The 27,591-nt window shown below is 40.8% G+C and overlaps 1 protein-coding gene across 3 annotated transcripts in view; it reads right to left on the bottom strand.

Annotated features, from left to right (window-relative positions):
• Positions 1-1,592: 1,592 nt before the first annotated feature.
• LOC129334552 (zinc-regulated GTPase metalloprotein activator 1A-like) overlaps positions 1,593-27,591 on the bottom strand; it is a 32,099-nt gene continuing 6,100 nt past the window's right edge. For 2 of the 3 annotated variants that reach the window (XM_054986720.1, XM_054986719.1), the window contains exons 5-16: positions 27,428-27,519; positions 22,731-22,790; positions 22,428-22,465; positions 19,178-19,224; positions 18,426-18,512; positions 15,974-16,018; positions 7,588-7,644; positions 4,492-4,543; positions 3,469-3,537; positions 3,191-3,256; positions 2,424-2,550; positions 1,594-2,003 (exon numbers count right to left, since the gene is read on the bottom strand). In XM_054986720.1, coding sequence (XP_054842695.1) covers positions 1,930-2,003; positions 2,424-2,550; positions 3,191-3,256; positions 3,469-3,537; positions 4,492-4,543; positions 7,588-7,644; positions 15,974-16,018; positions 18,426-18,512; positions 19,178-19,224; positions 22,428-22,465; positions 22,731-22,790; positions 27,428-27,519 — 814 coding nt within the window. In that variant the 3' untranslated portion in view covers positions 1,594-1,929. Of the gene's footprint in view, positions 2,004-2,423; positions 2,551-3,190; positions 3,257-3,468; positions 3,538-4,491; positions 4,544-7,587; positions 7,645-15,973; positions 16,019-18,425; positions 18,513-19,177; positions 19,225-22,427; positions 22,466-22,730; positions 22,791-23,624; positions 23,633-27,427; positions 27,520-27,591 lie in introns of those variants that run through there. The other variant, XM_054986721.1, reaches the window with a different exon arrangement.

Genomic DNA, 27,591 nt, shown 5'->3' on the forward strand with positions numbered 1-27,591 from the left:
GGGGGTGGACTCTATGGAATTATGCCATGCCAAGGTCCTTTCCCTCCCCAACCCCCCCTTTCTCCAGGTTACACTCGCCAGATATCCAGGAATTTCCCAACTTGGAGCTGGGAACCCTAGACATAAATGAATCTAACCATGGCAGAGATTCTCACCCTTGACCATCATAGGAAAAATCTATTAAGACAACTTCCACTTGTAGAGACCTCTTTCAAATAAGGACCATGCTTCTTGAGAAAATAGTAATAGCTCCCTCCCCTGAAACTGTTCTTTTCCCCATCCTCAAGACAGCAGGAGGACCAATCTTCTCCTGGACTAAAAAAAGTGCATCTCCCCACAGTATTTCAGATGTCAGCACATTTCCCTCCCCCATCTTATACCCTCCATATCAGTCTTATAGCAGAGGAAGAGCGGTAAGAGAGGAGGGGTTACTTCTTTTCTTTCCTCCCTGGTCTGTTGCCAATCACCCCCCAGCTGCTTTTCAGTCTCTGTGGAGAAAAATAGTCATCCCTGTATTGAAAGATTGCTGGGAAAACAGCAGCTGGGACAGCCGAGTTTGAATGGGCAAGTAGCAGGGAAGGGTTAAGAAGACCCTCTCGTCACTGTCCTGTCCCATACCCACCCCCCCCGACTCCCCCAAAAAGATCTGGGGAAAGGAATGTACCATTGTGCATAATTTGGCCTTTAAAGTTGACTTTGCTGTTCCACAGCAACATTTCACACTATTCCATACCTGCCAAGCTTTTCTGAGCTGCTCAGAGGGTTTATTTCCTCTTTGCCTCTGGAAGGCTCTGTCAGTTTTTCCCTTTTAGGAGCCAAATAAAAATAAACAAACCCTCTGAGCAGCTATCTCGCTGGCTCTGTAGAGAGGGGAAATTGACAAAGCCTTGGATCTCTTTTAAAACTCAGCTACCAGGCTAATATTGCGACTCCCTTCACGTGCTCCTCCTCGTGTAATTCATCTTTAAGTGGTCACTAGATTTGTGTTTGGGAAAAAAACTTCCGGTCGGTTACATTGGTTAGTGACTCTGTACCCTTTCTCCTCAGCGTGACTATCATATCTACTCCTTTAATGAGGTGAGCACAATTGTAAATTAATTTTCCTGGCTCTTTTCCTTCTAGTATACTATAATTAGGAAATAGTTTCATGTGGGTAGCTGTGTGAGTTTCAGGTAAGTAGCTGCATTGGGCTGTAGTAGAAGAGCAGGATTCGGGTCCACTTGCACCTTAGAGACCAACTAGATTTCCAGGGTATGAACTTTCAAGCTGTGACCCAAATTTTGGTCTTCTATAATTAGGAGAGTGTTAAGCTGTAACAGGTCTTTATAGTTCAGACAGGAGGGGGCTGTGATGCTAAAACACTTGGCTCAGCTTCTTCCTGGCCAGTAGAGGCCTTTACCATGGCAGTGGTCCACCAGAACTTTTGATTTAAGTTAAGCTGTCAGTCTTTTCCTGAGAAGGGATGGGTTTAGTGAGAAGGAGGATGCTGCTTTAATACAGGAACTCCAGTTAATCTGAGTTCCTTCTAGCTTTATGATACTAGGACAATCCATTGTGACAACCAGTATTGTATAATTTTATTTTTACTATTAGGAATAGTAGAAGTGATCTCTTTTTAATTACTAACCTTTCCACAAAAGATTCAATTCAAAGAAGCACAAGTTTCTGGTGACTTGGAAAAACAAGAGGGAATTATAGTGAAGTGTTCCTCCCTCCCCGCCATTTGCAAATTAATCATTACATTACTTAAAACAAATCCTGGTGACTAAAAAATCCCCAAAGATTTACTATTTTTATTTTAATAAGTAAAAGGAAATATGATGAACTGTAGAGAACTCCAACGTGCCACCCATGAAAAACATGGCACAGTCCAAGATTCTTCATTTTAAAATTACGTAGCATTGAAAATCTACTCTTTGGAAGGTGACATCAACCATTTTCCTCTCTCTTTGTCATAGTAGCTATAAAGGCATCCTGAAGGGTATCTTTATCCAAGTTCCTACCTGTGGAGAGGTCAACATAAAAAGAAAAAAATTATTAATGCATATTAAAGCAGAAACTCCTGATGCTTCTGGAAGAAGACAAGAGCTTAGAATCGACTAATCAGGTGCCCCTCCAATTTCATACAGGGGGGTAGGGCTGCATGGTAATTAGCTCAGCAGGAGGGCTGCCTACTCCTTACTCCCTCCCCAACTTTTTCAAAGTCACCCTCCTCCCACCACAATGCAAGAAGCAAAACTACTGCAGGGAGTGACACACACGTACAACAAGAAAAAGTAAACACCAAACACTAAATCTCACTAAAAACTGGAAATGTCTCAGAAACTGCCTCAATTTATATATTTTATGGTATGTGCCCCCAACATCAACGAACTGCTTATAAAACAAACAGATGAAATGCATATGTATCCCATTTCCCATACCTATTAAAACCAATCTATTTGTTCGTTCATCCTCCTTCCACCTTACAGTGGTGTCTTCTAGATCATACAGCTCATGAACACCTTGGACTATCACTTGATGAGGTTTATCTTTGATAGACACCAGCCCCTAATGACAAAGAATATATAAAAATTAGTAGCTGTATGTTTAATTGGGCTATGATAGAACTCTGTTTTTATTTGTACATTTAATTCTTTAACAGTAATATTTTGGTTGTTTAGCAATCCTAATATTCTTGAAGTATACTGCTCCACATTAGCAGTGATCGATTTATAATATATTTCAGGTGGGCAGAGGCAAATGTGCCTGTTAATCCTCCACAGCTTTCTTTGCTACTTAACTATCCTCGGGTAAAGAAGGGCCCAGTCTGAGGTGTAGGAGCCACTGCCTCTTTCCTGGGCTGCTAGGCTAACCTTAGGAGTTCTGAACCATATGGGAGAGAATCCATGGTGTGGCTCCTTCTCCCATGCTAACTGTTCTAGTTTTAGGAGGGCTACTATGGCTTGGGATGCAGCCGCATCATGGAATCCTCGTAAGGAGGCTGGGGGCTTGATACTCCCCAAGCAGCATCTCAAGTGTTGCCCATGCAATGAAGATAATCGTAACTGGCTCTATGTCATTAATTCAATTTTATGCTCCAAATGAATTCTGGTGGATTAGGCTTATATTTGAATTGCCACGTATGTCTTGTTCACTTGTTATGCCCAAGCAAAATGCCTCTGAAAACAAATCTCGGCAAAAACTGAACCTTGAGTCTTATGACTTCCATGGGATTACCCCTCTTGTCTTTCATAGTTTTCTCCCACAGCAAGTTCTGCAAACAGAACAGAGATGGATTTTAAGAAAGAAGTATACAGAATAATACATTTCTCTTAATAAAAAAGTCAAAGCTCCACTCCTTACTTCCCAAGGAGAAATTTCAATCTACCAAGAGCCATGGGCATACAAAATCTCTTTTCTGTCCCCTCACCATATAGAGAAAAGGATGAGTGAATCAGGTCTTCATGCAGAGTATGAAGCACTTACTTGAACAAACTCATTTAGATCTTCTTCAGTTGTGCTTCCTTGTACTTCAAATGTAGATGTGACAATGCTCTAAAATAGATATATAAAGGATTATCATCAGCTCTCCAACTGGAGCAAATATATCTTCCTTTAAAAAAAAATCAAAAAATAACAAAGCTATGCCATAACATATGCAGAAAAAAAGAGAATATTATAAAATGGAAAAATAGTAACTTTGGTTGTGTTTTCTCCTGGCATCTTGAATATTCCATATTGTATTGGCAACAATCTGAACACCCATTTACAGCCCCAAAATTATATCACTTGTATCACTTCAAATCACAAAGATACAAGCAAAATAGAAAATGTGCTACTAGTGCGTGACTTGATACAGCAGATCCATTGCGCTGAGCTTTTGTATTAACTTGAATCCCATTCTAACACATTTCTGTTAAGAGGACCATTTGATGGTGGTTATTCCAATTGTGGTATTGCTGAGAAACAAAGCTCTGTTGATGGAACACCGGATGCCATGAAATTATCAATGCTGTCAACTACTAAATCTGCTCAGTTTCATAATAATATTTTAAAATATAGTTTTTCATGAAATACAATCCCCTAGGCTGCAGCAATTCAACACATACACACACACACGTTTTGATAATGGACATCTAATAAAGCCTAACTATCCTTGAAAATAACTCTTACCCAGTTTATTTCTACTTTGTTGCCCAGTATGAACTAAAGGAAGAAACTGTTAAGTATTATTAGGCACTATTGCCTACAGACTAGTATACAGGGCTGACAAATAGCTTCCTAAATCCAGGTGCAGACAGCATCTCTCCAACATTTTTTACTACCCTTATTTGCAATTACTAATATACAATATATGTTACTGGAATTTCTTTATAAAAAACAACACTAAAGTTCTATTATTAGCCTAAATGACCCCAACAAGTAAAATCTAGCAACCTGTTTGCTAGCACACAAGTTTGGAATTCATGTTAATCAACGAGAAAATCAACATGATGAATAAATAGTTACCTTATCTAAGTGCGGTTGTGGTGCCTCTTGAATCTGCAGCTTCTGTTGCAAGCTTAGAACAAGTACAATAAATGTAGCAAAACACTAAGGGACCTTTCACATTTCCTTTTTAACTTAGTTATCAATTGTTCCCCCAACTTCCTGTAAAATGATGTGGAGGCAGCTGTTTCAAACAGTATTTAAATGTGTTTATGAATTGTATGTTCATAAACATACCATTTCAATGACCATTTCAAACAGTACCATTTTTACTAGCACAGGAAGTGGCTCTTCCCTGTCCCCAGGGCCATGATGATGCTCACAATTTTTTTAAAAATTAGCATAAAAATATCACTATAGTGTTGTAACGGTAACTGAAGGAAGTTCTCTGAAGATTGGATTACTGGTACCCAAGAGCATCTTGTTTTAATCATATTCGTTTTACTCATACTTGTTTTACTCATACTGGGGGTATCAACAAGTGAACTTTAAAATGGGCTTTCTGCGTATTCAACTCATGAGGACTAGATCTACTTTATTCATTGGTTCTAACCCCATATTACGTTGATTCTTTAATTCTACACTCTCACAAGGGAGTCAAACTGAAGCAGTGTCTGTTTTTTATTTCTGCACTAGAAAAATGCCCTGTTTCTGCTGTAGGCTTTGAGGACACCTCAGTTTCCTTAGCTGATTGGCTGAGATCACCTCAGTTTCATTAACGGATGGGCTGAGTACTAGAGGTGTGCGCTTTGGGTTTCCGATTTGAGTTTTTAACTCAAATTGGGCCCTATTGAGAAAGATTTGGGATTCCCGAATTGGCCCCAGCATTGCTGGGCTGATTCGGGAATCCTGAAGCAAAGCTTCCTGAAGCGATTCGTATCGCTTTGGGAAATGTTGGGCAAAGCAGCAGCCGCCGCAGCACTTTTCTAGCTGTTTGCATTTGCAACCAGCAAGAAAAGTTTCAAACTCTGTCCTGCTGCTTTTTTCACCTGATGGGAGGGGGAGGAGGGAACTTCCCCTCCCATAGAGTGAAAAAAGCGGTGGGCATTTAAAAGTAACACTTTTCTTGCCACGCACGAAAAGTGTTGCTGCTTTCAAACACCCACTGTTTTTTCACCTGATGGGAGGGGGTTCCTCCTCCCCCTCCCATCGGGTGAAAAAGGCGGGGTGGGAAGCTTGAAAGCAACACTTTTCTCGCTGTTTGCAAACAGCAAGAAAAGTGCTGCTTTGAAACATTTAAACACTTGAATCCCAAAGTGGCTTGCTGCTTCGTGATTTTGGTTATCCCGAATTGTTTTCCCGCTTTGGGTTTACTGAGGACTTCTCAGTTTCCTCAGTTGATTGGCTGAGGAAATTTACAAGGGATGTGTGTGTCTTTTTTAACACCCCCAAGGTAGCAACGTTGCTGTTTAATTTTTTTAATGTCAAAAAAGAATAGATTTATAAATACAGGGAGCATAGAAAACTTTAAAATATCAAGTGGGATTCAGGGGTCTCTGCAGAGTTTTTGTGTTAGCCGTATTGCAGCATCCCCCCCCCCCCCCCGGCCATTGCAATGGTAGTCTGTATCACTCATCATGGACAAAGAAAATGGATAAGCAGATGGCTACTTTTTAGAGTATCTTGAAAGGGAAACATGTGTGCTGCTTTTTAAAAAAGTACCATTCATAGTCAGAACATGTAGGTTTATGATACCAATTAAATTACAATATTAGATAAATGTATGACGAAAATTTCTAGAGGTATAAACAGAATAAAAATAGATTGGAAAGTGTAGGATTAAGAGAATAGCACACACAAATGCTATGGCTCTGTACATACGTTCTTCTAAAAGTACTGTTCTGTTGCAGAGGATATATCCATCCTAACTGCATCCACAATGCAGCCCACAATTTCAACTCTCTTTTCAGCCTCCTCTGCTATTAAGATTATTACATATAGAATGGTTACTGAACTATCATTTACTGGTTAGCACCTGTGACTTGACTTATAAAATGTGATATAGTCCATGGGTATGTGTTTTTCACGGAATCATTTGCCCTGGAGAGTTTTTCTGCCTTGCACAGCTATTTATCTAGGTTTTCTGTCCATTCAGTGTTAGGAAATAATGATTGGAACACAGATAATTATGACAGTGACTGTTACCTGAAAAAAGGAGCTCTGACTTTTGAAAGCTTATTCCCAGAAAATCTTGCTGGTCTATAAGGTGCCTCTGGACTCAAATCCAGTTGTAACTAGCCATGTGTAGAGCTTTGAGAACATAGGCTGCTGTGTGGAGCACAGCAACTACTTAATTTGCATGTTCACTGTAAACTTGGTGGGTTGTGGACCATGAAGGCTGTTTGTTTTGAACTGAGAAAGGAGAGCAGAGGAAGCTTTTTGGAAGCCTTTGTGCTTGCTCCAAGCAACTGTCATGTTGCTGGAAAGGCCTCGATTGAAGAAACTGCAGGCAGGAGATACGACAAAGCAAGTTCTACTGGACTCTCCTTCAGGACTTTGCTGTTGAGCGCATTTATTCTGGTACAAGGCTTTGCTGAACTCACTTCCTGGACAGGTCAGCCACTAGATTGTCTTTTTGGACTGGAGGTAATCGCTTCTAGTATGGGCCCTCCTAGTCTGCTGGCTGAATTCATTCCCTGAGAAGAAACTGGCCCTGAGATCTGCTCTTCAGATTGGCAGAGCCTTCAGGAAGTGAAAAAGAAATTCAGCTTCCTGGCTAACATTGTGAGTTTGCGACTCCCTTCATGCGGCGTCCTCATGTAATTCATCTCTTGTAGTTTAACTCTGAGAACTGCACTCTTAGGGGACTGTGAGTAAAGGCCCTGGGCTTGGTAGGCCATCTTTCATCCTGGGACTCTGGGCTGAGGGAGGGGCAATTTCCATATCCAGCATTACAGGTTTTATCTGTTACAATAAATAGAGTTTTCCTTATTTATTTTTCCTTGGTTTTCCTTACCAAGGTGTGTGAGTAGAAAGTGGGGGACTTTAAGAAAGGAGACCCTAGATCAGGTTGCAGACAGTGATGCAAGAATAGTTAAAAAATGACAGCATTTACCTAGGCCTTCTGAAAAACTATACGATACTAATTGTTACATAGAATGTAAAACTGATTGTTACCTTTTTCCTGAGACACTGTCAAAAGCATGCAGGTCTAAAACGTCAGATAGGTCAACTCTATGAAAAAGCAGATTTTTTTTTAATTCATGCAATCCATAGAATCAATGGGTCACAAAGAGGCAATCTGTATTTTGTGGAGCTTAAAATCTACGTCCATTCAACAGTTCTGAAAATCAAAACCAGGAACTGTGTGCCTTTGTACTTTTAATTCTTGCTGTGGTTTTTCTGCTTTTATAAGCATTTCCTATTGCTTCAACATTAATTTTAAAACTACGTTTCTATATGTCTAGGTTATGAAAAAAATGAATTGAAGATTGGCCGAACAGATGCAGCTTTTTCTTAAACTGGACTGACACTTCAGAACAAATGCTGACCTGCACACTAACTCTATTCCAACTAGCTTATTAAAAAAAGCTGTCTGCACCAGCTGCACTAGGTGTCTCAATTACAAAATCTAAAAAGCATCTAGAAAACAAAATGGTGTAAGAAAGAAATCAGAAAGCGCAGAAATTTGGTTCTAACTTTAATCCCTGTATCAATCATTAAACTCAAAGTCCAAAGATGATTTAAACAGTGCATGATACGCACCTGGAATCAGGGATCTCTATAACAACAAAGTAAAGAAGTGGAACATGTCCAGAATTTAGTCTAGCCCTCGTCCTCAATAATGAGAATTTAGTCTAGCCCTAGTCTTCAGTATACACTGGTTAAAAGTAATAAGAGGTAATCTGACAGAAAAAGCTATTTTTCTCCCCACTGGACAAAATGAGGTGAATGAGCAGCAGCATGTTTCTTGCACTTACTAAAGGTCAATTCACATGCTACAAAACCCCTGTGTTTTCCACGTGTCCTGGAGACAGACATCTTTTGGGAATTCCATGCTCTGACCTTAATTCCCAGGCATGTGTGGGTTCAATTTGGATTGGGATTGTATCTCATGAGGAAAGAGGAACTTAAGTCTCCCCCTGAACACCTGCTATTTGTCCCATTGGGGAAATTTATTTGCAACCTTTCAGTACGTATAAAACTTTCCCCAATGGGGCAAAAAGCAGATGTTGGGAGAAGGGATTAAGCCCCCCCCCCCGCTATGGTCCTGCTCCATGTGAGGCCTACATACCTGGGAATTAAATTCTGAGAAGAGAATCCCCTGAGCATGTCTGGTCAACGGGACCTGTGAGAGAAACAAGGACTTTGTAACATGCAAATCAGTTCTAATTCCTTCATGAACTGCCAAATTAAAGGAAAGGTTTTAGGCTACATATTTTTCAACACCCCTTAAAGTATGCCCTGGCTGGATGTCTTGAATAATCTAGTTTTTAAACTTTTTTCTTGTTTTGCAGGCACATCCAGATGCAGCATATTTTTCTTGATTTTTGCTTGTAGATTATGTGAATTACTTTATTAGAAATTTGGAGAACACTGCAAAATTATGCCTTACCATCCAGATGTATTTATTTAGAAGAAGATTTTGAACAGGTTTTCTGTTATCGATATCTAAAGAAAATTGATCAACAATGTATTTTATTGTTTTGGTTCTGCTATCTAAATGATGAGAAATCAAGAATAATGGCTACCTGGAAATATATATCATAGCTGTTCCCACTTACTTATGTGAAGTGCAATCTTATGCATGGTTGTTGTGGGTTTTCCGGGCTGTATTGCCATGGTCTTGGCATTGTAGTTCCTGACGTTTCACCAGCAGCTGTGGCTGGCATCTTCAGAGGTGTAGCACCAAAGGACAGAGATCTCTCAGTGTCACAGTGTGGAAAAGATGTTGGCAGGTCATTTGTATCTACTCAGGAGGGATGGGGTCGAGCTGAGTCATCCTGTAAGAGTTTCCCAGGGTGTGGAATGCTAATGGCGGGAGGCTTCACTGTATCCTGAGGAGGTTCTTTTGCATATGGATTGGTGCTTGATGTGCTAATCTTCTCTGCAGGGCTATTGTCGAGTATAGAGTGTTTTGTTAGCCTGGTGTTTTTCAGAACTGGAAACCATGCTCTGTTCATTCTTAAGGTTTCTTCTTTCCTGTTGAAGTTTTGCTTATGCTTGTGAATTTCAATGGCTTCCCTGTGCAGTCTGACAAAGTAGTTGGAAGTGTTGTCCAGTATTTTGGTGTCCTGGAATAAGAAACTGTGCCCTGTTTGAGTTAGGCTATGTTCAGCCACTGCTGATTTTCAGGTTGTCCAAGTCTGCAGTGTCTTTCATGTTCTTTTATTTTTGTCTGGATGCTATGCTTTGTGGTCCCGATGTAAACTTGTCCACAGCTGCAGGGTATACGGTATACTCCTGCAGAGGTGAGGGGGTCTCTACTGTCTTTTGCTGATCGTAGTATCTGTTGTATTTTTCGGGTGGGTCTGAATACTGCTTGAAGGTTATGCTTTTTCATAAGCTTTCCCATCTGATCAGTAATTCCTTTGATATATGGCAAAAACACTTTTCCTGTAGGAGACGGTTTTTCCTTGGTTGTTTGATTCATCCTGGGTTTGATTGCTCTTCGGATTTCATTTCTGGAGTAGCCATTTGCCTGAAGTGCGTGGTTTAGATGATTAATTTCCTCATTGAGAAAGTGCGGCTCACATATCCGTCTTGCACGATCCACTAATGTTTTCATTATGCCTCTTTTCTGTCGGGGGTGGTGATTGGAGTTTTTGTGTAAGTACCGATCAGTGTGAGTTGGTTTCCTGTAGACCTTGTGACCTAACTGAAAGTTTGCTTTGCGCATGACCAAGGTATCCAGAAATGGAAGTTTTCCCTCGATTTCTTTCTCCATTGTGAATTGTATGTTCCAGTGGATGTTGTTGAGATGATTAAAAAACCCCATCAATTCTTCCTCCCCATGGCTCCAAATGATAAATGTATCATCCACAAACCGGAACCATACACTAGGTTTGTGGGGTGCTGATTCTAGAGCTGTTTTTTCAAAATGTTCCATGTAGAAGTTTGCTATAACTGGGCTGAGAGGGCTCCCCATGGCCACCCCATCCATCTGTTCATAGAATGAACAGATTGTTACCTAACTTTCAGTTAGGTCACAAGGTCTACAGGAAACCAACTCACACTGATCGGTACTTACACAAAAACTCCAACCACCACCCCCGACAGAAAAGAGGCATAATGAAAACATTAGTGGATCGTGCAAGACGGATATGTGAGCCGCACTTTCTCAATGAGGAAATTAATCATCTAAACCACGCACTTCAGGCAAATGGCTACTCCAGAAATGAAATCCGAAGAGCAATCAAACCCAGGATGAATCAAACAACCAAGGAAAAACAGTCTCCTACAGGAAAAGTGTTTTTGCCATATATCAAAGGAATTATTGATCAGATGGGAAAGCTTATGAAAAAGTATAACCTTCAAGCAGTATTCAGACCCACCCGAAAAATACAACAGATGCTACGATCAGCAAAAGACAGTAGAGACCCCCTCACCTCTGTAGGAGTATACCGTATACCCTGCAGCTGTGGACAAGTTTACATCGGGACCACAAAATATAGCATCCATACAAGAATAAAAGAACATGAAAGACACTGCAGACTTGGACAACCTGAAAAATCAGCAGTGGCTGAACATAGCCTAACTCAAACAGGGCACAGTATCTTATTCCAGGACACCAAAATACTGGACAACACTTCCAACTACTTTGTCAGACTGCACAGGGAAGCCATTGAAATTCACAAGCATAAGCAAAACTTCAACAGGAAAGAAGAAACTTTAAGAATGAACAGAGCATGGTTTCCAGTTCTGAAAAACACCAGGCTAACAAAACACTCTATACTCGACAATAGCCCTGCAGAGAAGATTAGCACATCAAGCACCAATCCATATGCAAAAGAACCTCCTCAGGATACAGTGAAACCTCCCGCCATTAGCATTCCACACCCTGGGAAACTCTTACAGGATGACTCAGCTCGACCCCACCCCTCTCGAGTAGATACAAATGACCTGCCAACATCTTTTCCACACTGTGACACTGAGATCTCTGTCTTTTGGTGCTACACCTCTGAAGATGCCAGCCACAGCTGCTGGCGAAACGTCAGGAACTACAATGCCAAGACCACGGCAATACAGCCCGGAAAACCCACAACAACCATCGTTTTCCAGCCGTGAAAGCCTTCGACAATACAATCTTATGCATATTTATCCATAAGAAAGTCCCTCTTCATTCAATAGAGTTTATTTGCCAGTTAAGTATGCACAGGACCACAGCCTTGGATGCTTGTGTTGTTTTCAGTCAAACCCCTTTCCCCCTGTTTATTCAAAATATGTGGTAAGAGTTCAGACTTCAAGTGTGGGTGCTGATGTCATTAATGAATTTGTTTGGTTATTAAAGTTAAGTGGTAAAGAGTGCACATATACATTGGTATTTTTTAAAAAAACAAGAGTGCTGCAAAAAACAGGGAGAAAAGTCCTGTGGCTCTACCTCTTTTACATTCTTAAGTAAGTTTGCCAAAGCTTTGTTTCCAAGAGAAAACATGAATGCTCAAGATGGTGTGACTAGCTGGATTCAAACTGTCACCTCTCTGCAGTACTCCAGAAACAAATGGCAATAGAATATAGGAGCTATAAAAGCACATCGCTGCTTTGAAGCGACATGGAACTTTAGAACACCTATGAGGAGTAAGTTGCAGTTCCCCACTCCTGCTCCCTTCACCAGCACTGCACTAGTTGCCTGTCTCAGCTTTTCAAAGCTAAGATGACTGTAGGGAAAACAGCATCTTAGTCACCACAATGCTACTCAGAGAGATTCTTGCTGCCTCTTGGCTTTTAAAGGCAAAATGTTGAAAACAATTCCTCAAGTGAGTTTTGCATCTGTATACACATGAAAATTATACCATGGACCAGATTTTTAAAAATTAATTCAACACATGTAATTTCAAATTGGTCTCTGCAAATGTGAAGATTTATGGACACTTGAATGACATAGACAGATCTTGGGCTATCAACTCTATCAATTTCAATTGTTGCTGAATATTGAGTCCCTTTATTAAGTGTGAATAAGTATGTTGCTATAGCAAGTATATTAGCAATATTTTTTCAGGGTTACATGCTGTAGAAGAGCTCAAATAAATCAAAAGGCAATTAGTGGGTAATACAAGATACAACCTAGCAGAGTGCTTAAGAAGAACAAATCAGAGCACTTCATGTTGTCAACTCTTTTTAATAGAATTCAAAAGCTAGGTTGTAAAATTGTTGAAGCTATTTTAACACATTCAGCCTTCCTACCTGAACAAAAGAAATCAGAGAGAGAGTAATCTGTATTATCTAACATGACAGTCACTACAGAGAAGAATTTTCATAGTGCAACTGTTCAGCAGCAGGGCAGAAAGCCTCCAGCATAGAGCAGACTGCAAGCAGAATTTCTAATAAGTTATATCAATGGACTTGCTAATAGGATTAACTTTTTTAAAAAAGGAAAGTATTTAGCTGGTGACCTTTTTATATTTGATATAGCTGAGAAGTTCCTTAAAGCCTGACATGCTAATATGAAAGTTTGCTTTATTAAATTAGTGTGTTGCTGGTAAAATATAAACATGTTGCACATCAAAGGAAGATTCTCCTCTGCCCTTCTCTATCAAACAAAAGCCATAAAGTATATCTCCTGGCTCCATTTCATTACCAGTGATGGATGTAAGATTGTATTAGCCACATTTCTAGCATGTGGGGAACACAAGGCAGTAATAATGGACTTATATAGGATAGTAAGGGAAATACTTCTTGGAGCAAATAAGAGGGCAGATATGAAAAATGTCTCTGTTCATGCACATGAGTGATTGAGATATGCAGGAGGTATCAAGTGTTTTAGGGTCCCCACTGGCACTTCTGAACTGATCATAAGCAACAGGATAACTGTTCCAGTGTACTGTGTGAATAAGCCTGGCTGTGTTTTGCTTAAGTCCTTGCTGCTTTATATCCATTAACTTTACAGAGACAAAAGGTATGCAAACCAAAAGATTTAGCCATAAGATCCTTTATACCAATATAGCTATTTATTCAAACTAGTTCCAAAACTTAATACTTGAAAGAATATCATTAAAAAATATACCAAATGTTTTATATTTCAGGGATTTATATTTCAGGACAGCCACAAAAATTGGGATTTGGCTATAGAGAAGTACATTTCCTTGTATTTGTTTGAATCCATGAATCCCTCCATCTACTCAATTACATGCTTGTAACAGAGTAGTAAGCATGAAGATGTTTTAGGACTGCACTGATAGTACCACACTTTCCTGGGAATAAGCCCCATTGAATAGGCCTGAGGAGGATGGCACTAGCGGGGTGCAATTTGGGTTTCAGATTCGGGTAAAATACCCAAATCTGCCCTGAATCGGAAAGATCCGGGATTTCCGAATCAGGTCCAGCATGCTGGGCCTGATTCAGAAATCCCAAAGCAAAACTTTCTGAAGCTATTTGGATTGCTTTGGAAAGCTTCGGGAACAGCCAGCAGCACTTTGCAGGCTGTTTACATTTACATTTACAAACAGCCTGCAGCAAAGTGCTTCTGATTTCAAGCTTCCCACTTTTTTTTACCAGAGGGGAAGGGGAGGAGGAGTGACTCACTACCTCCTCCTTCCCTCCCCCCTCTGGTAAAAAAAGGCAGGAAGCTTGAAAGCAGAAGTTGCTGCTTTCAGAGATTCCTGCCTCATTTACTTGATGGGAGGGAGAAGGAGGGGTGAAGAGTACAAGAGGGAGGAGGGAGGGGGATCAAAGAAGGGAGAGGAGAGTTAGGATTGTCCAATCCCTGCAGCTTCTCTCCTTCCAGCCAATGGGGATTCTTTGGAAGGAGAGTGCCTTTTTTGAAATGCTGCAGGGGGCTTGGCATTTGGTCAGCTTCCATTTTCCCCTGGCCTAGAGACATTGAGACTTCCTGCTGGATTCTCTGTCTCTATGGTGGTCTGGGGCTTGGCTGGCCTTCTGGACTCATTTGGATTTACTGCCTGTGTGGATTGGTGACTCACTGCTGGACATGTGCTTCTGGATCTGTAGCTGGAGGCCCAGCTGGGCTAGTCATGGCTCTCTGGAGCTCTCTCAGCCCCACCCACCTCACAGGGTGTTTTATTGTGGGGATAATAATGACATACTTTTTAAACTGCTCTGAGTGGGCATTAAGTTGTCCTGAAGGGTGGTATATAAATCGAATGTTGTTGTTATTATTCATGTGTGCATTTGGTTGAAAACTGGTGTTTTTTGGTATAAAATGGCCCCCAAAAGTCTAATCTCCCTGAAACTTTGGGGGGGGGGGGCGTGGGAGGACAGGTAGAAGCAGGTCCCCTGAAAATTTGGTGCATTTTGCTTGCAATTAGTCACCCCAAGCCACCTAGAAAGACCCCTTGTTTTTCCCCATAGGGAACAATGGAGAGTGGAGGCAGATAGTGGCACCTGCTTGGGGGGGCATAACTTGGCCCCCAGAAGTCCAATTGTTTGAAACTTGGACGAGTTGTTAGAGGACAATTAGGAGAAGGTTCCCACCAAGTTTTGTATGATTCAGAAGGAAAATGGCTTCCCCAGGCCCCCAGAAATCCAGGAGCAGCATCCCCGTTGAAAATAATGCCCAAATCTTTCCAAATCATTTCGAAGCGGTTTAACAGGTGATTTCTGAAGCAGCTTGCTGCTTCAGAAATCACTTGTTTCTGCATCTTTCTGGCACTGCATACCCTAGATGGCACTGCAAGAATCCCAGATTCCTAAGCGGTCCTGTTTCCAGTGTTCCATTCTTTTTAGAATACGGCTTCTCTCTCTCTCTCTTCTTGCTTCATTTCAGATACCAAACCTTAATATGCTTTATTCAAATTGTTGTAAAGATTATTCACAAATGGAACCGAAATCCAGCTAAAGTGGAAAAAACCCAAGTATTTCACAGTGTTTGAGATATATCTTATGTTTAAGAGACAAAGACTGTAGGAGGCCATGTGGGTCTATGCTCCGCTCTCCAAATAGTTGTATAATCTTTCTTTTTTAAATCTGGACCAACAAAACATCACAGAACAGTGACCAAATTTTCAAGTTCCTCAGAACTCTTTATCAGTTTGGATTTTCAGTACTGCTGACATTTAATAGGATCCCCTGTTAGTAGTAAATTCTATGGGTTAACCAATAGTCTTCAAATGGAACATACAGAGTGGATGAAAGAGCAGGCTACATATATCCAATAAGCAGCAATGGCTCTGCTTACATTATTGCTAAAGAATTGCAGACTCTATTGGTCCCCCCAACCCCTATTTTCCAAGCCGTAGGAGAGGAAAGGCTGAAAGAATCCAAAACAAAACAAACTAACCAGATATTGTCTGTGGGCCATATATAGCATTCCTTAGTAAAACATTACAGTATTTAAGAACACTATATAGCAGTTGCAATAATTAATTTTGCCTTACACTACTATTACCTTGATCTTTGAGTTTCTATAATTCTGACAATTCCATTTATTGACCTAGAATCAGAGAAGAGGGGAAAAAATGAAAAAGTTAGGATGTGGAAAAATCATTTGTACTCAGTCACACATATATTTGAACCTGTCTCTCATATTTGATTAACAAAACTATAAGTGAGAAATCTAAATGACTGCTCTTCTCAAAAACCTTAAATTAATTATGAATCTTGTCAAAATGGTTTTGGATGACTCTGGTATGGCCCGATTCAGATATAAGGCATGCACTTAAGAAGTTCTAGGTGTCTAGTTAGCTTTCCCATACCAGATCATTTAATTCCTGGCAAAAGGTACATCTCAACAACTGTTTAGATTTGTTGTGGGTCTAATATACAAGTAATACAATTAAAATCTTGGCTTCCATTTTATTCTTCATTACAGTGCAACTATTTTGCATGTTTAACACTGACTAGCTCAACAGAAAATTAGACTATCCATTGCTGTTTCTCTGAAGATTAAAGGAAAGCAATTATGTGAGTCCATAAAAATTTCTCACCCAAAGATAAGAAGGAAGCTACAAGCAAGGAACTCCTTCTGAGAAGAAGCTCCCAATCATTTCAGCTTCCCATATTCATAAGTTTTTAAAATTATCTCCCAACAAAAGCTAGCTGTCCCACTTTCTTAGCTAACTAATGATCTTATAACTTCAAAGACCATACAAAGTTATCTATACTTGAAATATATAGACATTGTTAGTTTATTCTTGCTACTTTTTATCTTAAATAAAGTCTATTTAAAAACAGTGATTACAAATTTCTCATACATATTAATATATTTTGGCCCTTACATATTCTTGCGATTCTCAGACACTTCTGCATCTGTGCCTCAACACATAATACCTACTGATATGAGTTAGATGGCTTCTAATCTACAAAAGGCCATATAATTGTGTTACCCCTTTGTTTCTGCCCTTCTCCAAGGCTATTCTATTCTAAGTCTCTAATTTCCCTTTGTTGCATGCCTAGTTGAGAGGCTAGATCAGTTGTGTTTCTGTGTGAAGAAACAGATCATGGAGGATGTTTCTTCACACAGAAACACAACTAGACTTTGTTCAAGTCCAGTGACTGTTCCTCTATATGCCTAGCTATATCTGTGACAGTATGCACTTTAAAAAAAAGTAGCTACAGCTTGCAGGGAACGTAAAACATAAATGGATTTACTGTTCCATCTCTTTTGATCTCTCAGTGAAATTGCAGTTCTCCAAATCATAGGTCCAAGTGAGGGATATATCAAGAAAATGCACTCTTGAAGAGCTACAAGGATCTCTGCTGTAAGATGTGTCACTGAGAGGTTAAAAATTTGTCCTGTGTGGCCGCAGAGGTCCTGTTAAGCTTTAGGGATATCCTTCCATTCACTGCTTCATTTCTTGTACAAATGAAGCTTGCATAAAGTTACACATTGCTGAGGAACTAAAGGAAGGCTTTATCTGACTGATGTGGCCAGAATGCCAACATGTGGCTTTGCTGCTCACACAAACCATTTAATCTTGGTGTAGCTGCCAGCCCCTTCCCCACATTTCTTCTCAGCAATCCTACTCAGGGGCTGCAACCAACATGCCTGCCAAACATTCTCAACAGAGAGCATATCCTCGTCCGAATTCTGGAGAAAAAATACTGGATGTTGGACCCAGAAAGCCAGGTCCAAGGAGCAGCCTCTTCTCTCAGGAGAGGATGAAACAGTTATGCCAGATACTGTGGGAACTACTCAGATACCTCTGAGTTTACCGTTTACTGGCTGAACCCAAGACAGGCAACTTTGCTTTGTATTGCCTAGATTAGCTAGCAAGAGCCACACCACGGCCCTTCAGGTAATTCCAGAAGCTAAGCCAAGATTATAGGCAAGGAGAAACAGCCCCAGTCAGACTTAGTTGTGGCTCATGGTATATTGTAGAGCAATGGTTTGCACTTCTTAAATATGCCCCATAGTAAAATCCTATTTTTTTTTTACATTCCTAAAAAAAGTTACACCTTTCTAAGCCCACTGAAGTCTAAGCCCTTCAGAGTCCACCCAATGGGCTCAAAAGGGCATAACTGCTTAGGACTACACTGTCAATCTGCTTCTACAAGAGTGTCTTTACACTTTTATCATTAAGCCACAAACTGCTTACTCTTCATACTAAATGTCTCAGAGTAAATTGAGATCTGATAATTTCTCCTTGAAATAGTGACACTACAAAACCATAAGAATTTAGAAGGGAACAGCTACTACAAAGACTTGTCACCAGCCAAATATCAAGCGTGACACAACAGCCAACCACCACCCAAAATGAATGGAAATTCTCTATTTTGAATCCTATCACACTGTGTCACAGTAATCAAGCAATCTGCAATTCCAGCAGCTAACAGCTGTAGGAAGGAAACAGTAAATATTCAAACAAACCCACCAGATCCTATAATTTATTTATGCTTACCTGACAACCGTTCTCAATTTCATCACTGCTTCTTGTGGAACCAAATCAGTCTTATTGATTATAATAAGATCTGCTAGTGCAATCTGCCTACACAATGCATGAATGAAAAGACAAATAAATGGATTTAACTCTATTGTCTATTAGTTCAGGTTTGATTTTATGCCAGCTTTCTGACAGAAGTTCTGTTTAAGTATGAAGACAAGGGATGTATTTCTCCCCCCGTATTCATTGTTTATACTAAGCTAGAAAAAATTAGTGAGTTCAAATATTTATCATTTATATAATTATCTTACAAATCAGGGACTTAAAAAAAGAGTTTACAAAACTATGTTCAGAGTTCACAGAACAACAAATTACCATAAAAAGTAAAGCTTAGTCATGGATCCAGAGTAAAACTATGTACTTAATTAGGAAATGTACAAATAACAGGGCAAAACAAATCCCACAATACCTGTACTCTGGGTTCTAAAATTACACCAAATAAGACATCTAAAGAGCTGTTCTTGCATTCGAATGAGATCCCCCCTTCCTTTTAAATGGCAGGCTGTTACATTCAAACCCAATAGACCACCACAAGAAAAAAAGTTATATGAAAGCAGTCCACAAAACTGAACTGGACAGAACCAGCAAGATGGGTTTATGGCTGAAATTCAAATGAGCAGTGTTGTTTTTGGGGTGAGGCTTTCTTAATATGCTTTGTACTGTTCTTTCCGATAAACGAGCACAGAGAAAGCCATTCTTTGTAGTGATACCTTGCAGCTTCATTGATAAGGCCAGTGGGCTTTTCTTCTCTCATATGCTGAAAAAACAGTTAAAAAGAGAGAGGACAGCAGTTTAAATTAAATCAGTAATGCAAATATTGAAGGCATTTTATACAGCAAGTACCCAGGAGACCATTTAGCTGTTTTAAAATGTTCCAACTTCAAAGCCCATAAAATGGATTAAACAATAAAACTTGAGCTGCAACAACATACTTCCACTTAAAAGAACTTACATAAAACAAAGCTGCTTCAATGTGTATAAATAAGTTTACAGTACAACATGCGGGTTAAGATAATTTGGGGCTCTAGCTGTCCAGCTCCCTAATGCTTATAAACACTCACTAAAATTGCGACACTAATAACATCTTGACAGTGTAGTCTGTGGACAATATTTATATGGAAGACAAAATCTATGGATTGGTGTCCATGGAAAAAATCTAAGCATACACAATTTTAAAAATATTTCATAGTTTAGTAATGTTGTTACATGTACATAATTATCAATAGTCTGTAACAATGCAAGTAGCTTGGGACTCTATACCAACCTTACACAGCACAGCTCTTACTCAGTGCTGGCAGTTTAGCTGCCCCAATGGCATTCTGTCTGCCCGCCAATAGTTGCAATTGCCTAATAAAGCAAATTCAACCCAGCAACTGTTCGCTATTTCTATCTCAGAACTAAAAAAAAAAAAAGACTCAGGTGCAAAAGACCTGCAGGTTGTAATTGGTCCTGAAGGAACATATTTCTCTCTTCAGGTAAGACACAAAACATTTGTCAACTGCTTTATTTTAATACTGGGCTTGGGTACACATAATGGTTTAGTGTGTCTCTCTTCAGGTAAGACATAAATCATTTATCAACGGCTTTATTTTGGGTATACATCATGTTTTAATGTAGATAGGGATTCTTCAGCATTGTGAAATGTAAAGCAGTAAAACTCTTTTGACTAATACCAACGGTTAATGTTTCTACTGCTACAGGTCTGGGGGGGGAGGGGGAGGGGGGATATTTCATTGCATAATGTCTATTTATTTTCTGGACTTCTTGAGTCAAAAATTCTTTTCTGACTAAATGGTTTGAAGAGCTTGTATAATAACAGGAGGCCATGAAAGAGACCTCTCTTTTGACCTTTTCTCTGTAACGCTGCATTCATCAATTCTGTTGCATCAGATGCTGTCAAGCTTTGTGGATTTGCAAAGAAAGGTGACAGTGGCCCCAGTTTAGATCCACAGACTTGTGACCTGTCATTGCAGGTTGTCTAATCGTTTGCCTTTTGATTAAAACATGAATATTTCAGATTGCCGGGTGACAATCCCATTAGAGTGATAGCCCATGATATCAATTACCACATCAGTTTCAATTTGGCTTGCTAGCCACAGGGTACATTCTCTCAACTTTCCATGGACTAGGTAGGATCCCTGAAGTGTGACACCCATAAATTGCTGCCTATTATCCCAGTGTCATAGCTTGTATTGCCTCTAGAATTCTTTAATTCACAAGCCGAGGAGGAGGTCAAGGTTTGAAAGCCAGGGAATTGGACAAGTTCACAAATTCTTTATACGACACAAAAGTTATTTATCCGGCATATGACTGAGAACACTTAAAAGCTTCTATTGTACTGACACTGTGTCAAGTTTTGTACATGTTTACTGATTTAATAACACAAGAGATTGCTTTGAATTCCAAAGACACTGAACATTATATATTTATTACTTCAAAAAGTTATGGCAGGTTTTTGTTGGTAATCTCTTGGATGACTGCAAAACTACATGCTAATGTACTCATAACTCCATTCTGAAGGTTTGCATTAACTTCTCTTCACATAGTGGCTTACAAAAATTAAGATGGGATATGTGCTTCAAAGTTAACCTATTGAAGTAATCCAAAGAAGTGAAGTAGGACAAACTAAGGTGCAAATATAAATTAGTTATAAAGATATGGGCAAACTATTGTCCTCTGATTATATGGTTAACAGTGCTATCCTAGCCAGAGTTAATCTTTCTGTCCGTTGAATTAATGTGATTTATCCATAAAGTATATTGTGTGGGGCAGGTGGGGGTGGCATAGCTGTGAAAATGAGGGGATTTAATCTTGGTTTTAAAAAAAAGGTAGTATGATGGGGGGTGGTGATGGTTCAACAGGTCTTCAAATGTGACTCTCCCTGTGATGAAATTCATTGCATGGTAATAATACATTATAATTTTCTGTGAACACCCAGCGCCCTTAACAATTGGTTGCCTACTAGAAGGTAGACTGTTAACCACAATATATACCAAAATATGTCACCCTTAAGTAAGATTTCTGTTTTAAAATTCTGCTGTAAGTTCAGCATATGGCCAAGAAACGGAAATAAGCAGCAGTTGGGGGCTCTGTGCTCTAAACTCCAGCTTCTTGACCCCACTGCCTTGGACCAGCCAAGAAGAGATAACATCTGTACATATTGTTGTGCATTCCAGTGCTGAAGAAAACAGCTTTCCCATATGTAATCTCTACGTATAAAGGCCAGTTCCCAGCATCGCAAGCACTCTCTCAAGGTTCTGCCACAACTTGTAGTGATCAAGAAACAGAAGACCCAAGGATGCAGATAGGAAGGAGTTCAATTCCCTATGCCTTGCCACCAGGAAGCAGGTTTGGTCTTATTTCAAAGGTGCACCCTATTTCCATTTTCCTATATATATGAAAGATTTACTTTTCCTTCTTGGAAAATGACAAACACTGCACTTGCAACAACACTGTGGTGAGAACAGATGACACTGAGTGGGTGGCCTGTCACTCTGTGAGTCCCACAAGGATCTGCAAACCCATCGCCCACAGGGACTCTGCCTCCAAACATTCCTTGCTATGCATAAATTGAGGTTCAAACTCAAACAACAATACTTATTACTGGATGAGGTAATATGGGTGAGGCAGTTGCACTAACCTAAGAACTAAGGATCATATTCATATTTTAAATTCCTCTGTCATTTGAAAAATAAATCAAACCAGGAATTACAAGTTGAAAGTTCCATGATGAAAGACAGGAGCAAATACCAAGACAAAGTGAACATGGAAGATTATGTTACAAGACAATTAGAGTTACACCTAACTAAGCATAACAGAGCAATCCCGAAAACACTTTCCTGGGAGTATGCCCTACTGAATCTCCGCTACAGTAGGATTCTGAGTAGTACTGCTCTCTAAATAAGGATTAAATATAGTACGTTACTATGTTGTTTAACAGCCACAGCCATATTATTTTACCTCTAGTCCATACTTTGCATCAACAACAGAGATTATACCTGGAAAAAAAAGATACACAGATGAACAAGTTTTGACTGATGTATGCTAAAAAACACAGGCCAATTGCTCTGCAGATTACATTAATCCTACATGGAGACTGGAAAAGCCATTATCACTCTTTAAACTACAGCAATTGGCACAGTTACCTACATTCATGACTACAGATTGAATTCCATAGCTGCCATTACCCGTGTTACTTTATTAAGCCTTTAGTGTTCACACAAGCTAAATAAACATCTGAACATCAGGAATTATTGTTCTTACCATCCAGATAAATGTCACTTCCTAATTCAGCATCAACCCAGAACATGGAGGCAACAGCGCCTAGCAAATAAAATATAGGATACTTAAAAGTCAATCCAAGCAGATTTTTAAAACTTCCAATTACAATGTTTCAATATTCTATGTCCTTAAAAGTTTGAACAAAGCAAAACCAGAAATCCTACACATCTATTTAGGACTAATCATACAGTTTACTATGAGATAATTTGAAAAATTCTCAACTTGCACGGTCTATACTGAACACTTCTGGCAAATGGAGTTGGCACAGTGTTAGTGCACTGAAAACAGCACTAACGGGGCGAAATTTTTTGGTTGGATCCCATCAATCCTCCCAACAGTATGAAAAGAAAATTCATTTGCTAACATTTTGTAGCAACATAAACACTATTCTACTTATCATAATTACAATACTTGAAGATCCAAGGATGCAGATAGGAAGGAGTTCAATTCCCTATGCCTTGCCACCAATTCCCTATGCCTTGCTACTATACTGGAGTACCTCTTCAGGGAAACAATCATGAAAAAAAAATTCTGTAGGAAAATCACAATATTTTATTTGCTTTCTGGCTGTAGCCTTTACCCCTACATGGTGCTGAAAATATTAACATTAACATTTATCACTGAAAAGTAATGAAAATAGTCACGCTTCTGCAGGCTGTTACATTTTGAAAAATAAGACATCAAAATTAGTTTTGACATGAGCTGATTTAACATGCGCATATGCCACAACAAGGATGTGAGAAACTGACAGGTATTAAAGTATTTTATTTTTCAAATGCTCACAAATCTAGTTGATGTCCAGGCTGTCCAAAAGAATGACACACACAGGCAAAAACAATGATAGCTGAAGGCAGTCCAATGTCTGAAACTGTCTACCTGAACGGACAAGATGTGGTCTCCCAAGCACTGCTGGGTGTCAGCACAGAAATACCTGTCAGCTGTTTATAGGGATTACTCATGCAAGATATAGAAAGGGCCACAAAATCTAATGGTTTCAAGGTATTTATTGATCCTCCCCCATCATGCCTTAATAGTTTTTCAAGCTAACTGAAATAGGACTGGTGTGTAACAGTGCTGAATCAATGTCCTTTCTTTTAAAGAAAATTACTTTACCATGTCAATAATTTAGCTTCAAACTGCAGAGTGTCGGTCTCCTTAACAGGAAACAACTGAATTGCCAAACAGAGTATTCCTCACTGCTTGGCCAACAGAAATATAATTTAAAAGATCTAGGAAATATCTTTTATTCATTTAACTCTATTATTATTTTTATTATTAGCAACAAAGCCCGTTGTGGGAAAAAAATACAATGGGCTCCAGAAAGGGGAGGACAGGCAGGCAGGCATTCCCTTATCCTCTGTTACTGATTCAGCTGGTGAAGGAAGGAGGGTGGGCATTGTCATCTGCTCTATGCCTGATCTTCTAGATCTTGGCCATGTGAAGTGGTGGTGGGCTTTGCTACCTGTTCCATGCCTGATACATGCTGGGTAAAGGGGGGGGGCATTGCCTCCTGTTCTGCGCCTGACTATGGCTGGGGGAAGGGGGGAAGGCATTGCCGCCTGCTCCAAGCCTGATCCCAACTGGGTGAAAGGGGGTGGGCATTGCCACCTGCTCCCCGCTGGGTGAAGAGAGGAACAGGCATTGCCTCCTGCTCCGCGCCTGATCCTGACAGGTGAAGGTGGGTGGCGGGCCTTACTGCCTGCCCTGCTCCTGGTCCCAGCTGGGTGAAGAGGGTGTGGGCACTGCCCCCTGCTATGCTCCCGATTCCAGCAGGTTGAAGGGGGGGGCAGGCATTTCTGCATGCTTGGCTCCTGACTCCAGCAGGGTGAAGACAGGGTGGGCATTGCCACCTGCTCTGCTCCTTATCCCAGCTGAGTGAAGGGAAGAAGGTCATTGCCTCCTGCTCTGTGCCTGATCCCAGCCAGGTGAAGGCACGAGGTGGGCATTGCCACCTGCTCCACTTCTGATCCCAAATGGGTGATGGTGAGGAGTTGGCATTGCCACCTGCTCCACCACTAATACCAGCTGGGTTAAGGCAGGGGAGGTCATTACCACCTGCTCCACTCCTAATACCAGCTGGATTAAGGTGCGGGATGGGCAATTGCCACCTGCTCCACTCCCAATACCAGCTGGGTTAAAGCAAGGGGGGCATTGTCACCTGCTCCAGTCCTGATCCCAGTCGGGTGAAGGAGGGTGGGCATTGCCATCTGATCTGCTCCTGATCCCAGCTGGGTGAAGGGGGGGTAGGTATCATCACCTGCTCTGCTCCTGATCCCAGCTTGGTTAAGGTGCGGGGGCAGCCCCGGCGCCAGGGTTTTGCAGTGCCGCTGGTGGGTGGCTGCGGTGGAGCGAGGAGGCTGCACGCACGCTGCACGCCGCCCCGGCCACCTGTCGTCCCTAGCCCATGGCTGCTGCGCCTGCCCACGGGCAGGCAGCGCAGGACGCATGCCTCTGCCCCCGGCACCACCTCTGGCGCCCCCTCCGGCCCCCGCCTCACCGGTGGTGGTGGCCCTGTGTGTGTGTGGGGGGTGGGTGGGCATGGCCACCTGCTCCGCTCCTAATACCTGCTGGATTAAGGCAGTGGGTGGGCAAAGCTCTGCATCTTATCCCAGCTGGGTGAAAGGGAAGTGGGCATTGCCAAGTGCCCTGCTATTAATACCAGCTGAGTTAAGGTTGGGGATGGGCATTGCCACCTGCTCTGCTCCTAATAACAGCTGTGTTAAGGTGGAAGGGGAAATTCCACCTGCTCCGCTCCTAATACCAGTTGGGTTAAGGTGGGGGGAGGGCATGCCACCTGCTCCACTCCTAATACCAGCTAGATTAAGGGGGGGATGCGCATTGCCATGTGCTCCGCTCCTAATAACAGCTGTGTTAAGGTAGAAGGGGAAATTCCACCTGCTCCGCTCCTAATACCAGCTGGGTTAAGGCAGGGGGCAGGCATTGCCACTTGCTCTGCTCCTGATCCCAGCTGGCTGAAGTGAGGGTGGGCATTGCCACCTGCTCCACTCCTAATACCAGCTAGGTTAAGGCAGGCAGAAGGCATTGCCACCTTCTCCGCTCCTAATACCAACTGGGTTAAGGTGGAGGTAGGCATTGCCCCCTGTTCTGCTCCTAATACCAGCTGGGTTAAGGCGGGGAGAGGGCATTGCCACCTGCTCCACTCCTAATACCAGCTAGGTTAAAGTGGGGTGGGTAGGCATTGCCACCTGATCCGCTCCTACTACCAGCTGAGTGAAGGTGGGAGGTGGGCATTGCCACCTGCTCCCATCCTGCTCCCGGCCTGGGCTTCCCACCATGGCATGTTTTCTGGAGGGACATGGTGTCTTGCCTAGGCTTCCTTCCATGGCAGCGCCCTCTGGTGGTGAACCAGTATATAAAGTGAGTTGTCTGAAATACGCTTACTCAATTCTATTGTAAGATTATAAGCAATTAATGTATTTACTGACATGCTAGAAAAATAAATCATCATATCCAATGGCAAGTATCTTTTTTTCCTAACAATTTAACTATATTATAATAGGTTTTATTTCATTGCATTCAAGTAAAGATAAATTTTGTTGGAATCTTGGACCCCCCTCATCAGAAAATTAAAGTTTTTGAAAAAATTAAAATATATGCAAAACTTTCTTAACAAACCTAAGCTCATTTTTCCTGTTTTAATAACATAAAATGCATCGTTATAACGTAGCTGCATATGAAATAGTACTACTTGGCATATTTATGAAATTGTAAGTATAAATGCCAAACTGTGCAATCCTAAGAAGCGATACACTGTTTTAAGTCCATTAAAGTAAATGTGTTTAGCAGCTGCAAAATGCAGCATTTTATGTTACCTTAGCACATGTATCTTAGTTTTTTCAATTGAGAGAGAGAGAAAAATAAAGAGTTGAAAATAGAAAACTTAAAATTTTGTAGCAAACAGTTTCATACAGTCACAACAGAACTAGCAGCGTATCTGGGTATTAAGACATTTTATAACATGGAAAATGATGAAGTCTTCAATAGTATACTATACACATTATAGCACTTTATTGTGGGAAAAAGTAATCACATCTATACAACAAATGTACCCTTGAAAACACTGTGCATGTCTACAGTATATACGGGAAATATTCTGAAATCACACTATAGATTGTCTTACACAAAAATTTTCAAACTACACATATGAGTGACTGCATTAAAAACATTTAAATCATCACAAGTGAAATATTTCAAAAGAGTTTTCTTCCATTCAAATATCCAAGAAAGTGGTCAAGAAAACTTTTCTCCCCTGAAAGTTTTGCAGGCCTTTACATCTCTATACTCAAGCTCCCAAGACACAGAATTAAATTCCAAACAGTTAAGATACAATGTGTGGCTGAGCTACATAGACCTAGCATCCCTCTATGAGAGAGCAGATATATTCACATTACAATCCAGTTCTATTACAAAAGTATATTCAACTGTATGCTAGGGTTGCCAGGACCCAGCCTGGCCTAGCAACCAGTGGGAAACCAGGAGCGAGGATATGGAGGGGCAGCTGTCAGTGATGGCGTGACATCACTTCTGGAAAAACCTGGAAATGAGATCCCTCTTCTGTAGGAATTGCCAGAGACCCTATAGTTTTACAGAATAGTTCTACTTTGCCATCCCAGATTCTCATCACAGCACTCCTAATTAAGGAAAGGAATTAAGCCTACCTGGATCTGCCAACCCAGTCGTCTCTAAAAGAATATAGTCAAACTTTCCTTTCTTCTGCATTAGATTCTCAATAGCCTTCAAGCCATTGTCCCTGTGTGAAAGAGAAACATGCTTTAAAAATACAAACATGGTTCAAAGGACCTGCATGGAGTGATAGTGATGT

The sequence above is a fragment of the Eublepharis macularius genome, chromosome 8 (assembly GCF_028583425.1).
Source record: "Eublepharis macularius isolate TG4126 chromosome 8, MPM_Emac_v1.0, whole genome shotgun sequence".
Taxonomy (NCBI): domain Eukaryota; kingdom Metazoa; phylum Chordata; class Lepidosauria; order Squamata; family Eublepharidae; genus Eublepharis; species Eublepharis macularius.